The 13,640-nt window shown below is 40.3% G+C and overlaps 2 protein-coding genes across 2 annotated transcripts; one reads left to right on the top strand and one right to left on the bottom strand.

Annotated features, from left to right (window-relative positions):
• Positions 1–2,054: 2,054 nt before the first annotated feature.
• LOC129378340 (uncharacterized) lies at positions 2,055–6,593 on the top strand. Its single transcript, XM_055058650.1, has 12 exons — positions 2,055–2,680; positions 2,764–2,892; positions 2,975–3,169; positions 3,386–3,577; positions 3,740–4,090; positions 4,174–4,302; positions 4,400–4,594; positions 4,822–5,004; positions 5,166–5,516; positions 5,614–5,730; positions 5,942–6,082; positions 6,221–6,593. The coding sequence occupies exons 1-12, from the start codon at positions 2,068–2,070 to the stop codon at positions 6,487–6,489; spliced, it is 2,865 nt and encodes a 954-aa protein (XP_054914625.1). The 5' UTR covers positions 2,055–2,067; the 3' UTR covers positions 6,490–6,593.
• Positions 6,594–7,626: 1,033 nt separating this feature from the next.
• On the bottom strand, positions 7,627–12,222 carry si:ch211-63p21.8 (kelch-like protein 33). The gene is made up of 4 exons (XM_055058731.1): positions 11,285–12,222; positions 10,253–11,201; positions 9,998–10,168; positions 7,627–8,673 (listed from the first exon to the last, which is right to left on the bottom strand). The coding sequence occupies exons 1-4, from the start codon at positions 12,099–12,101 to the stop codon at positions 8,154–8,156; spliced, it is 2,457 nt and encodes an 818-aa protein (XP_054914706.1). The 5' UTR covers positions 12,102–12,222; the 3' UTR covers positions 7,627–8,153.
• Positions 12,223–13,640: the final 1,418 nt, after the last annotated feature.

The following is a 13,640-nucleotide window of genomic DNA, read 5'->3' as shown; positions in this document are numbered from 1 at the left end:
CCTGTAAAGTCTGCTTTCATCAGTTGATTTTTATCATTTGTGTAACGTGGGTTGTAATCTGGCCTGTCACAATAAATTCGGACCCGATGATGAATTTCCCCAGAAGTTATTGTGGGAATAAACAATGTTGTTTTGATACCTTTTTCAAGCAATATGAGGGTAATGACATAGGAGTGCAGAAATACATTCTCAAACTTTTCAATTCTAATGAACATTTAAAACCGGAACTGGAAGACATTTTAATTATCTAAAATAAATAAAACAACAGGTACAACAAATAAAATGAATTATAATAGTCTTTCAAAAAAGGGCCAGCGGAGACCAATACGCCACTGAAGACCAGTTCTGATAAAAAACAAAGAGAGAGAAGATTAAAAAAAACGACAGGCCTAATTGTAATGCTTTATTTTTGAACTTGCTCCACTCATATGGAAACATGAAAATGATTTTCTCCTTCTTGCAATACCAGCCTATGGCCACAAGAGGGAGGTGTCCTCCCACTACCACTTTGCTCAATTGAGACACTAGTAAAAGGTTTTTAGGCACAATACACTTTGCAATGAGATAAAAAAAAACAAAAAAAAAAATTCATACTAGATCTTTATATCTACTTTAATACATTTACGGTTTAAACTAATAAATTTTCTTTTAACCATTTTTTTTTTGTATTTTTCTTTTTTTAAAAAAACTTTGTTAAAGTAGTTTTGATCACCATAAAAAGACTTCCTTCTCATGTTGTCCCACTCTTAAGAAAACAGGTGAAATTTAGTTGCATTTTGTTGTCAGTCGTCAGTAATAAGATCTTCTGATGACATTTTAAAACAATAGTTGCAGTCCATCCACCAGACAGCCAGTCTACCCTCAAGAGCTGAAAAACAGCGTCATTCAAAAATATGACAACAGCGACCATTGATGGTTATGACAGGCAAACTATTGTAACAGAAAACCTGACAAAGCCGTCACTGCGGTTCAAATTTCCTGTATCTTAAAAAACATTCTTAGGACATGAAAATAAATCCCTGCACTCAAATTACGGACAAATGCACAAACAGTACATTTGTACTGAGAACTTTACATCGACTTCAATTCATTTTAGTAACTGCATTGATGCCTAACCCAGACATTTTTTCTGAGCAGTGCTAGTTCATTTCTAACCTTAACCAAAACTTAAGTCACTCCACACTAGAGATGGTCCGGCAACACCGATGCTTGATCTTTCTGAATCCAAATTCAGATCAAATTGATTTAGTTTATTTTGACATTGTGTTCTGCAGGTTAAGTGTTGCATGTGTTTGACAGAAATGTCTTATTTAAATATATTCACCTCCTCAATGCTGAGGCATTGTAGGGCATCAGAATGAAGTGCCAGATACACCTGGGATAAACTCGGCCATTTCACAAATGACTGTGTTGCTTTTTATGAATTATTTCATATAAATGTGTCGATTACTTCATTTTTAGTCAACTTCTTGACTAAATTTCAAAATGAAACTGGAAACTTACGGACAATGCTGCTAAATATGCAAAAGAAACATCCACTTTTAGGATGTTTTCCCTCAGTTTCATTCTCTATTCAATAATGACTACTTTCATTTAGCACAAATGCTACATCATACCTTCTGATTTTAGCTTGCCTCACTACACCCAGCTTGATGAATTACAAAAAAAAAAGCATTTCAATGAATTACTTGAACTTATTTTGTACTGCAATGATTGAAAAGCCTGTTAGATTTCACAATAAAAACAAAACTATTAAAATTTTCAGGTAAAAAAGTGACAAGAAATGTTTTTCCTTTGCATCTTCAGAGGCCAGTCAGTATGAACAGACTCATGTCTCAAGTCATCTGCACATTTATCAGCGTGCATATGTCGCATGAGTTTCATCTCATTTATCCCCAGTCAATCATAAAAGTTCCCCGTATTTACTTCCGTTTTTTACAGGTGGAAAGATAACGTGGGAGTTTCCCTCAGGGGAATTTTTACACTTAAAAGGAGGAGCCTGATGAAAGTTGTGTCTATTTCTTTGGCAGGAACCACACATCAAGCAGAGGCGACGCTGTCTGGACGATGAAAATGGCCGCCAGGGTGTTCTGTCTTGCCGTTTTGCTCAGACTCGCAAATTCCCAACTTCCCTATATTCGAATATGCGACCCAGTGCCAACAATAACGACGCAGACTCCCACAGTTTGCTCCAACTATGAGAACATTAAATACATCTACAATGGACAAGAGAGTCTGAAAAAAACGGTTTTGCAGCTGAAAATGTCGCTGGAAAGCAACAACGACATGCTTGAGAGATTGGAATGGACTCTAAAGAACAACTTTGCGGAGTTGACCAGAGCTACGGAAAGTCAAAGTTCTGCCATTCAGAGTCTAAGGAGTGCTGTCGACAAACTGGAGAAACGGCAAGAAGGAGTCGGTGAAAACTTCAGCGAAATCGAGCAGAGGCTGAACGTGACCGAGAAGAAGCTGGTCGACAAAAACGCCAAGCTTGAAGGTCTGGAGATGAAAAGCGAAGCTGCTTTCGAGAGCATGAAAACGCTGCTGAACGCGTACAAGGACGATCTGTCCCGCCTCAACTCAACGGCCCAAAACCTTGAGGTACAACTGGAAGGTCGGCTGAACGTCACCAAGGTGGAGCTCGGAGGAAAACTGGACGCAATTGAGAAAAACACTGAAGGTAATTTCAAACTTAACATTCTTTGAGATTGATCAAAATATTCCTAATTCAAAGGCTTTAACTTACTCAACCTGCATTCCAAGATTTTAGCACCAAACTACACAACCAGAAAACTGAACTGGATCACAAAATCACAAGCAGATTCAACAAAGTCATTCATGAGCTGCAAAAACAAAACGCCACGATGAACCAGCTGATTGGTCAAACTGCAGGTACGTGTTGCAATTCTGATAGCTGATACAGAGTCTGAAATCCCAGTATTTCATAAAAATAGGGTTTCAACTTGTGGCCCAGCCAGGCTTGTCCAACTAGAGATGGAAACCGTCGATTCATTCAACGACACCAAGACCTTATTGGAAACGTACAAAAATGAACTTTCCCTCCTGAATCTAACGACTCGGGGGCTTGAAGTCGACCTTGAAGGCCGACTGGATGCCACCAAGACTGACCTTGAACAGAAACTACAGATGATTGAGGAAAATACTGAAGGTAATTCTGCTATAACACGAACAAAAATCACCGAAATTCAAGATTACCAAAGTGCATGATAGGCCTGTTTTAAATAAAGCATAAACCACAAAGGTTAAAGATTTCTTTTTCGGTATCCAGTTGTTCACATTGTGTTAAATATGCCAGTAAAGGGATTGTAATTGAATATTTTATATTAACTCTTGCATTCTTTTTTTTTCTTTTATTACATCAAAGTCAGGATTATAACTTTAGAGATGGAAACTGCAGCTTCGTTCAACAGCAGTAAAGCTCTGCTGAACTCGTACAGGGATCAGATTTCCCACCTGAACTCAACAACTCAGGACCTCAGAGTCCATCTAGAGTCCCGAAACGTCATCAAGACGGACCTTGAGAACCGACTGCAGACGATTCAGTTAAAAAGTGAAGGTAATGTTGACATCCCAACAACATCTCTTTGTTTTGTTGTAAACAACTGAAGGTGCAAACACATTAAACTGAGTCTCAAAGGTTTGGCCTGACACCACATCCTCCAGTCCAGTCTGTCCAGATGTTTGTAGGGTCTAAGAGAATCTACATATATTTTTGCAGAGCTGACCAGATCCACAAGCAACCACAAAGTGGATATTAGCATCCTGAAGAATGAGGTTGATAAACTGGAGAAGCACCAGGAACGATTTGGGGGAAACTTCAGTGCCATTGAGGAGAGACTGGATGTAGCCGAGAGGCAGCTGGCGGAAAAAAAAGCCAAGCTTGAAAACCTGGAGACGGAAACCGAGGCTGCGTTCAACGACACCACCAAACTCCTGAGCTCCTACAAGAAGGAACTTTCCCGCCTGAAGTCAACGGCGCACGACCTCGAGGTCAAAGTTGAGGACCGACTGAACGTCACCAAGATGGACATCGAAGAAAAACTGGAGGCGCTTCTGAAAGACACTCAAGGTAGTTTCACATTTATTATTCTTACACATTAATCAGAATATCCTTTCTACAAACATTATAACCTACTCAACCTGCAATCCAAGATTTTAGCACCAAACTGCACAACCAGAAAACTGAACTGGACCACAAAATCACAAGCAGATTCAACAAAGTCATTCATGAGCTGCAAACACAAAACGCCACGATGAACCAGCTGATTGGTCAAACTGCAGGTGGGTGTAGTTATGAGTTGTAATCATAAAAATAGAGGATTTGGTGTGTGAAGCCAGTGGAGTTCAAACTTGTTGACCTGTTTTTGGAAATAAACAGCCACGGTTGAAAATCTGGAAACGGAAACTGGACTTTCAATCAACAGCACCAGAACCTTACTGGACATGTACAAAAATGAACTTTCCCTGCTTAATACAACGACTCTGGGTCTGGAAGTCAAACTTGAAAACCGACTGGTTGCCACCAAGACTGACCTTGAAAAGAAACTACAAACGATGGAGGAAACTACAGAAGGTAATTCTGCAAAAGAAAAAAGAACAAATAACCAAAAACAGAAGATTGTTTAAGTGTATGTTGCCTGTTTCATGTAAAACACAAACCAGATTTGTGAAAAGGTTCCTTTTTAACTTTCACAGCACATATCCTATACTGTTTGTTACATTAATAAAGGTGCTGAATGTAACTTAATTATTGTTTGTTGACCTTTGCACCGTTTTTGGACTTCAAAACCAAAATTACAGCTTTGGACACAGAAACTGCAGCTTCGTTCAACAGCAGTAAAGCTCTGCTGAACTCGTACAGGGATCAGATTTCCCACCTGAACTCAACAACTCAGGACCTCAAAGTCCATCTAGAGTCCCGACTGAACGTCACCAAGACGGACCTTGAGAACCGACTGCAGGCGATTCAGTTAAAAAGTGAAGGTAATGTTGACATCCCAACAACATCTCTTTGTTTTGTTGTAAACAACTGAAGGTGCAAACACATTAAACTGAGTCTCAAAGGTTTGGCCTGACACCATATCCTCCAGTCCAGTCTGTCCAGACGTTATAGGGTCTAAGAGAATATACATATATTTTTGCAGAGCTGACCAGATCCACAAGCAACCACAAAGTGGATATTAGCATCCTGAAGAATGAGGTTGATGAACTGGAGAAACACCATGAACGATTTGGGGGAAACTTCAGTGCCATTGAGGAGAGACTGGATGTAGCCGAGAGGCAGCTGGCGGAAAAAAAAGCCAAGCTTGAAAACCTGGAGACGGAAACCGAGGCTGCGTTCAACGACACCACTAAACTCCTGAGCTCCTACAAGAAGGAACTTTCCCGCCTGAAGTCAACGGCGCACGACCTCGAGGTCAAAGTCGAGGACCGGCTGAACGTCATCAAGATGGACATCGAAGAAAAACTGGAGGCGCTTCTGAAAATGAACGAAGGTAACTTAACATCAATAAAAACCGATGATATAGCATTGCATGCTTTCCACGTAAACCTTACAGCCGACACTTCAACCTTTCCCTAATTGTTCTCCAGGCATCAATGCAAAACTAAGCCATGAAAAATCTGCACTTGGCTCCAACATTGAAATCTTGAACAAAGAGCTGAAGATGCAAAATCTGACAGTGAACCATCTCCTGAATCAGATTGGAGGTGAATATAATTCAGTGTTTCGTTAGGTTTATTGAAAATGTCAAAGTTTCTGTTTCATGTTTCCAACTTGAACCGAATGTTTATTTGAACAATAACCGAATCTTCCTCCAAAACTCAACGCTACATTTTGAAGTCAAAATTTGAACACTTTTGCAAGACTTAGTAGGTAAGAACCGAAAACTAACCGTTATGTTTTCTTTACCTTCTCCAGTAATGAACAAAGTTGCCTTTTCAGCAACCATCATCGAGTCTGTAGATTCGTTTACTGGACCTCACGTTCCTGGCACCAGCAATGTCCTTAAATTTGACAGAGTCTTCACAAATGTAGGCAATGCCTACAACAAACAGACAGGTAAGACCCTTAATTTAGGTCAGTGACCCTCCCTAAGTCTATTGACTGTAGAGGATATAAGTGCAGTATCTTGGTTGGACAGCAGGAGTCAATCGATAATCACTCCAGGATTAATCGGTGCATCCTCCTCCTCCGCAGGGGTCTTCACGGCTCCGGTGAGCGGGATCTATCACTTCAGCTTCATGACCTTCGGCTACAGCAGCCACACGTCGGGAGCCATCTTGGTGAAGAACGGAAGATACCAAGTGAGCACCTGGGAGTTCACAGGGCCGGACGCCAGCGACACGACCAGCAACTCGGTCATCCTGGAGATGACCACTGGAGACTGTGTCAGCGTCATTTTGTGGCACGGCGGTAAAATACACACGGGTGTTTTCAGTGGCTTTCTCGTCTTCCCACTGGTCTAAAAACAAAATCAAAAATTAAAATCGCATTGGTTGACACCGTCGCTGTGTTGTGATAGTGTGGTATGTATGAGACTGATAATTTGTGAAAAAAGAATCAATATCCAGTCCTGTCAAAGTTGGATTCTTTTCACAAAATAAATTTGATTCAACATTACCTCCTTTGTAATAAATGTCATTGTAATTAAGTATATTTATTAACCACATACATACACTGCATAGAGAGAAGTGACAATTAAATGAGGCAAGTCCTCTAAGGCCTTACCTCATTTAATTAGTTGTTCATGTCAGACTCTGACTGTGAATATAAGTTTATCTCTTGGAAACATGTGTGCAGAGACATTTATTGAAAAATATTGGACGTTACAATAGTTGGACTTCCCCTGACCACTGCAGCATCCAAACATGACTCTGAATTATTTTCAGAAAAACAAAATTTTAATCCTACATCTTTTACAACATTTATAAAAGTGTACGATAAAAAAAAAAAAAAGAACAGCAGGGGTTTTTCACAGATGGAGTATTTTTTTAAAGATTTTTATCTTCAGAAAAGAACGAGGAAGAACTTCTGGCGTCGCCAAAGTTATGACTTATCTCTGGTGAATATCTTCCTTTTAACGTTCCTTTCATCCTCATTCCAACCTCGTCTTCCTCATTCTTCAGCATACGGCAGGAGCTAAGAAGACACGGAGCTGTTCTTGTTTTTTATTTTATTGTTTGGTTCCAAACTATGACCTCAAAGCATCTTTCATAATCTCAGTCCGTTTTGCAGTCGTGTTCTTTTATGAAGTCATGAGAGACACTGATAACACGTCACAACACAGTGAGGTCACAGGTCAACGAATGAACTGGTTGGTGAGTAAAATAAATATGTAACCACAAAAATAGAATGGTAAAGAAAGAAATAATAATAATAAAAAAGTTCCAATAAAATAGTCAGTCTAATGGCGTATGAACCACAGCTGGTTCTGGGGAGAACTTGAGTTTATTCACAAATGTCATTCTTGGATCCTTCATTGGTTTATATTTTGCACTAAAACAATAAAATGAATATGTAACTTTTGCAACCCGATCCCAACTTTTTCCTCATGTTGCAAAAAAAAAAAAAAAAAAAAAAAACAAGCAAACAAACAAAGAAAAAACAATAAAAAAAAGAACAGCAGAGGTTTTTCACAGTTCATTTTTTTCTATTTTATCTTCAGAAAAGAATGAGGAAAAACTTGTGGCGTCTCCAAAGTTATGACTTATCTCTGGTGAACATCTTCTTTTTAATGTTCCTTTCATCCTCATTCCAACCTCGATGACAGTGAGCTGTTCTTGTTTTGTTTTTTATTTTTTGGTTCCAAACTATGAGCTTAAAAACATCTTTCATAATCTCAGTCCGCTGTCCTTCTAGGCAGGAAACTGCAGGTATCCACAGCTCAACACGGACGATACATAAGCAGGACATCCCTACTCAATTAATCAGACTTTCATGAAGAAAACTAGCAAGAAAATGCTGAAAGAAAGTTATAAGAAGAAAGTACAAGAGACATGTGGAAGAAGATGGGCCAGCTTGAAGACAAATACCATCCCACTTCCCACTTATGCAATACTTTGCATTCTTCTGTTTATTAAAGCACAAATACTTTGCAAATCCAAATGACAGATTGGATTTTCTGATCCGTTCAGTGTCTGAATTGCTGGGCCAAGTGGAGAAGACAGGCCTTAATGTCAGTAACAGCCCCTGGCAGCTTGCCCATGGTCTCCCACCGCTGGAGGCCGGGGTCAAACCGATGGACCAGGCCCGACTCACTGTAATCGTCCTGGCAGTATCCTCCCAGAACATAGAGCTTCTCCTCCAATACGGCCGAGGCAGAGCCAACATGGGGCACCGGCAGCGAGGAAAAATCAGCCCAGGAGTCCGTCACCGGGTCGTACACCTCACAGGCAAGCTGATCGGTGTAGAACTTCCTCAGGTTGCACAGCCCACCGGCCACGTAGAGGCGTCCTCGCAGCGCCTCCATGCAGTGCAGGGCTCGGTCGTAGGACATGTCCGCCAGGTAGACGCTTCCTCTCTCCGGGTGGTACAGGAACACGGAGACCAGGCACACGTATTTACAGTTAAAACCCCCAGAGATGAAAATGCCTCCATTTATGGCAGAGACTCCGTAGCCACTGAGAGCCTGGTCCAGAGGATGGACCAAGCTAGGAACAAGAAAAGAACATGAATCAGTTAATGATGACACAAACGTCTAAAATCAGGGAGAAACTACTTCCAGATAAACTGATAGAAATTTACCAGCATCTTTCTCTCATGAAAATGATGTAACTAGACAAAGCGCTAAGGAAAATGATTCCTTGATTGCTTTGCCGGTGCCAGCCAATAGCGTGTCAAGCAGCTCTGCTCCGAGGTGTTTCAGCTTCCCGAGTCACAATTTCTTTAAAATTTTTAAACAGGCAAATTTATCCCAAATGACTTGAAGTGATCTTCCACATAAATATATGTGTATATTAAACTGTGATTAACCGCAGATAAGTATTTATTTTAATCGCTCTTATGGCTTTCCAAAAACATGTTCCTATTTTAGAGAGTAAACATCTTTCTAAAATATTTGTTTCTAGATCAACGTCTAGATAAAGGTCATCTGAGACTCTACACTGATAAAACCGTGAGCAAAGTTCAGGAGCTGGGATTTGAGTGTCTTCGGAGTGTGTAAAAATTCCCCAAATCAAAAAAAAAATAAATAAAATAAAAACAACAATAGCACAAAAAGAAACATAATTTCCTGAGCAATTCACAAATTTCTTCTAATTTAAATCCAATATTAAAGGTGTATTCAACTGAAGCTGAATTTAATGAAACCTCCTGAATATAGTCATGTGCTCTCTCAGGTGGCAAATGTTGCCATCTGGTGTCCAGTGCCTGGTATTGCATATTTTATAAGTTGGGAACTTGTGAATTTCCTAAGTTCATAAGCTCTTTATTATTGATTATTGCATTTAAAAACAGATGATTTGGTTCAAATATGTAAAAGGTCAACTTATTTCCCTGGAGGAATTAGCATTGCGAGCTCTTCTCCAGAACTATTCATTTACATACGCTCCAAAAACAAGTTGCATTTAGAAATGGACCCGTCACTGAGCCAAACCCTGCCTGCAAACCAGCGTTTGCAAATGAAATAAATGAAAGTTTATCTCCTGAACTTTATTACACCTGCAATAAAGTTAAAGAAAGGTGAGCAGGAAATTCAAAGAAATAAGCTTTAAAATAAATTAATGAGCAAATAATCCATTCAAGAATCAAACATCCAACCACTGTTCCAATGACAGAAAAACCAGGCAGTAAAATCTCACTGAGGCTCTGAATGTTTTCATTATGCTGAGTTTTGTTCAGTATTAATATTTACCACAGATATTAGGTGGATCTTCTTTAGCTAGATTCTGATCTAGCTAAAGATCTGTTTTCTCCTCTGTTTTAAACATTTAAACTTGAGTCGTGGAACTCAATTGCAAATGACAAATATATTACCTCCACGAGTTGCTGTCTGGTTTGTACACCTCAACGCTGTCCGTGTTGGTGTCAATCTCTTTGTCTCCACCAATGGCATAAAGGCGTTCCTCATGCACCACCAATGAGAAGTTACTTCTTGGCTCCTGCATGTCGGCCAAACTTTTCCAGGTGTTTGTCATGGGGTCGTAGCTTTATTAGAGCAACAGAAAGGATGTGGATGATGAGAACTTACGTCTAAGAAATGGATATAAATGCTGTGGTTTGTTTCCTTACCTGTAGGCTGATGTCATTATGTTATTCTTGGTATAAAAGTAACATCCACCAGCTACATACAACCTTCTGTCCATTACTGCCACGCCATGTCTGAACTTTGGCTTGTCTGGAATCTCTCCTAGTCTCCTCCACTCTATCTCCTTCACCAATCCTGTGCCACTGCGCAAAGAGTTGGCAAACCAGATATTCTGGCTTGGTATATGTTTGCCTCCGTCTGGATCCAGCTGGTCTCCCCCAACCACACAAAGAACATCTTTAGGTCGCCTGATTCGGTAGTATTCATCAGACTTTGGGAGACTGAACCCAAATTCCTTGAAAGCGGATTCGTAGAGGTCCACTTCTTTGTCTCCAAAGCACTCCATGCGTAGATTAATTGCCCTGACCTCCCTGAACTCACGGAAAGTCATGAGTGGGAAACGAACTCCGCTCATCAGTAAAGCAGCCTGGCCCAACCTCTCCTCGGGATCCGCTTGAATCCAGGAGATTACAGCACGAAACACAGTCAACTCTGAAGGAACGCACAGACCATCGCAGCGGAGCAAGTCCAGGAGCTTCTTTGCTGGAAGGTCTTGAAACTTTGCTGTTGCTGACACTTCCCTGAAGTTCCTCAGTATAAAGTCATTGGCTTCCTCCAGGAGTTCTGACAAGCCATATGCTTCAGCGAATGACTCCACGTCTAGGCACGAGTTCATCTGCATTTCTTCTCGCATGAATTTCAGGCAGAGCAAGAAAGCAGGTTGAAACTGAAGCTGCAGGGCAGTGCAGGTTGTCTCAAAAACACAGTCCCAGCTGAGACGAAGAGTCCCGCTGTAGGACCAACCGATTAGAGCCCCCAATTCACAAGCTGGCACAAAAGGAAGAGCGATGCAGGCCTGCTGAGATTCCCTCATTCCACATGTGAACATTCCACGGAAGTAGCCGCTGCTTGCTGCTAGGATAATTCTATGAACTGGAGTCAGACAGAGGTAAAGGTCAACTTTGGCTACTATCGTAAAGTAGTCAGTATAGTAAGCTGAGATCATACTAACTTACCGTGGAAAGAAATCTCATCCAGTTCCAAAATTACATCACATCCAACTTTGTCTTCCAACAAACTTTCAATGGACCGTAGAGTATTCTTCAGATGTACGTCTGCGGAGATTCTATCTTGTTCTGAGTTTGGACATTGATCTTTCTTTGTCGTGTTTATGTTGTTGCAGAGATCCAACAGTTGTGGGACCTCCAGTACTTTAGCTGCAGTTTTGATCTGAGTTAGTGTGTCTTTGTTTAAAGTCAATACATCTCCACTGTAAGCAAATTCAATAAGTGCCTGAAGCCCAATTTGGTCAACTTCAGTACCCATGTGTATTGACCACATTGTGACTTTCCCTTGGGTATTGTAAGACTGTCCCATGTTTTTTTCTTTCAGCTTGTCTAGAATGAAGGCACTGACAGCAGCCAAAACAAGGGAATGCACCGTGAAGCTGCTGCCGTCCTCAGCAGTCAGAGTCAGGTCTGTAAGAATAGAGGAAATCTGCAATTCTTTAAGAGTCATAAATATCTCTTTAGCAAAGGTTTTGCTTGAGAAAGTGTAGACATGACCTTCCATGTCCTCAAATGCCTCATCACTACAATGTCCACTGGCATCGTCCTCATTACTTTGAGTCTTTCTCGCCTCAGACTCTTTAGTTTTAAGTCTTTGACCAGCGAAGCCCATCCTGGAGTCGTTGTAAGCAACGATTCGCCTCAATTCGCGGTTGTCTTGTTCCAACCCTTCTCCACCTTCTTCAATCGTTCTTTTCCTCCTCTCCTTTTCTTTCCTCCATCGCTCTTCCCACTCCATCGGGAGGTAGCGCCTCGTGAACTCCATGTCAAACGTGGATTTTTAAGTTTACTGAAGGCATCCGGAAAAATATCTTGATGAATAAAAAGCGTTCGTCTCAATGCCAACTCTTCTTTCACACGCGGATCTGTCTTTCGCCTCTCTTTCTTCTGCCTCTCTCTTCAGATTGAGATTTCTACTGCACATAAACAAGTAGCTTTTTATAGCAACTAGGCCAGAGAGATTCAGTTTCAAGAAGTCTCTTGGCTTGACTTACATTGTAGTGGTTTTTAGTGTTTCGCTGACAAGCTAAATACATTTGGAAAGTCAAAAGAGACTAAAGTAAAAGCTCAACATAAAATGTTAAGGTCAGAGAAAGAAGGCAGCCATGTCAAGTTACAGAAATGTCAAATTAATTGTTGTTCAATTAACCATGAAATTTGTTTTCAATAGGAAATTAGACAGGCGTTTCTAAAAGATAACAAAATCCTGTAAAAGGAGAATCAAATTGGAAAGAAATACATGTAGCTACTTTCATAACTTGAATTTGAAAATGAATAGAATATTATAAATAATCTATGCACTATTAAATATTCAATACTAACATATTTGTTGCCATTACAGCAATCCAAACGTCGCCCCAATCTTTGGCTCCCTCCTTATATCCCTTATCAGATTCAAGTCTGGACTCCGACGGAGCCATTCAAAAACATTATTGTTAGAAAAAAAGAAAGCAATTTTGGTAAAACATTTGCAGGTTAATTTCAATATAAACCTGCCAAGGGTATGAGTTATGCTGGGCATTAATCTCTGAATGAGCGTTAGGAGATAATCCGAAATGCAAATCACTGGTTAACATTCAAAATCATAGAAAGCCGCTCTTTGATTTTCAGCTTTGATGCCGTAAACAGAAATGACACAAAATTTAAAACGCCATATTCACTAAATTTTTTTAAGCATCACTATTTGTACCACGTTTCTGCTTCTTCAAGCCTTCCATTGCGTGTTCGATTTAAGTATTTGGCTTTCTGAACTTGCGTATCTTTGACCTTGAACATGTTTTATTGAGAAAGATTTCTGCATTTCTTCTCTGGATTCTGTCGGTGAGTTTTGTTGTGGATTATTCAGAACTCATTTTAAGGCAGAAAGGTAAAATGATCCAATAGGCTTTGGGGTTTGATTGTGTGTTTTCTCTGAACTGAAATTCATCAAGTAGAACTTCGTAGCAGGTCCCTTTCTGAATGGTCTTTTGCTGTATCACTACGAATAGCCGTTTACAGCGAGTTGGAAAGAGGAAACATAGACTCATGATTCATTGATCAGAACGGGTTGTTCAGTTGAGAAGTTAGCCATTGATTTTCACAACTGGACTCTTGTTAAAAGAGGAGATTGATGATGTCCATTTCTGATTTCTGTGTATGCATTTTGTTATTTTGTCATCAGCTTGATTCTGTCCAGCTGACTCTGAGTAGCCCCTGTGCATTTAATGTCATCTGTTCCCTGCTGGATCCTTAGTCGTTGTTGAGTCCATCCATCCGTTTTCTGTACACCCTTCCCCCGAGTGGGGTCATTCTTTGGCATTGTTCT

The sequence above is a fragment of the Poeciliopsis prolifica genome, unplaced genomic scaffold (genome assembly GCF_027474105.1).
Source record: "Poeciliopsis prolifica strain line A6 unplaced genomic scaffold, Auburn_PproV2 SCAFFOLD051, whole genome shotgun sequence".
Lineage (NCBI taxonomy): Eukaryota > Metazoa > Chordata > Actinopteri > Cyprinodontiformes > Poeciliidae > Poeciliopsis > Poeciliopsis prolifica.
This window is presented reverse-complemented; position numbering and strand designations above follow the sequence as displayed.

Excerpts from the sequence above, each read along its gene's own strand:
- si:ch211-63p21.8 (XM_055058731.1), bottom strand. The coding sequence starts at position 12,101 with ATGGAGTTCACGAGGCGCTACCTCCCGATGGAGTGGGAAGAGCGATGG. Across the intron at positions 11,202-11,284 it reads GGATGAGATTTCTTTCCACG|TTCATAGAATTATCCTAGCA; the intron begins GTAAGTTAGTAT and ends GTCTGACTCCAG. Across the intron at positions 10,169-10,252 it reads ATAATGACATCAGCCTACAG|CTACGACCCCATGACAAACA; the intron begins GTAAGGAAACAA and ends GCTCTAATAAAG.
- LOC129378340 (XM_055058650.1), top strand. The coding sequence starts at position 2,068 with ATGAAAATGGCCGCCAGGGTGTTCTGTCTTGCCGTTTTGCTCAGACTC. Across the intron at positions 4,091-4,173 it reads GCTTCTGAAAGACACTCAAG|ATTTTAGCACCAAACTGCAC; the intron begins GTAGTTTCACAT and ends CTGCAATCCAAG. Across the intron at positions 5,005-5,165 it reads GATTCAGTTAAAAAGTGAAG|AGCTGACCAGATCCACAAGC; the intron begins GTAATGTTGACA and ends ATATTTTTGCAG.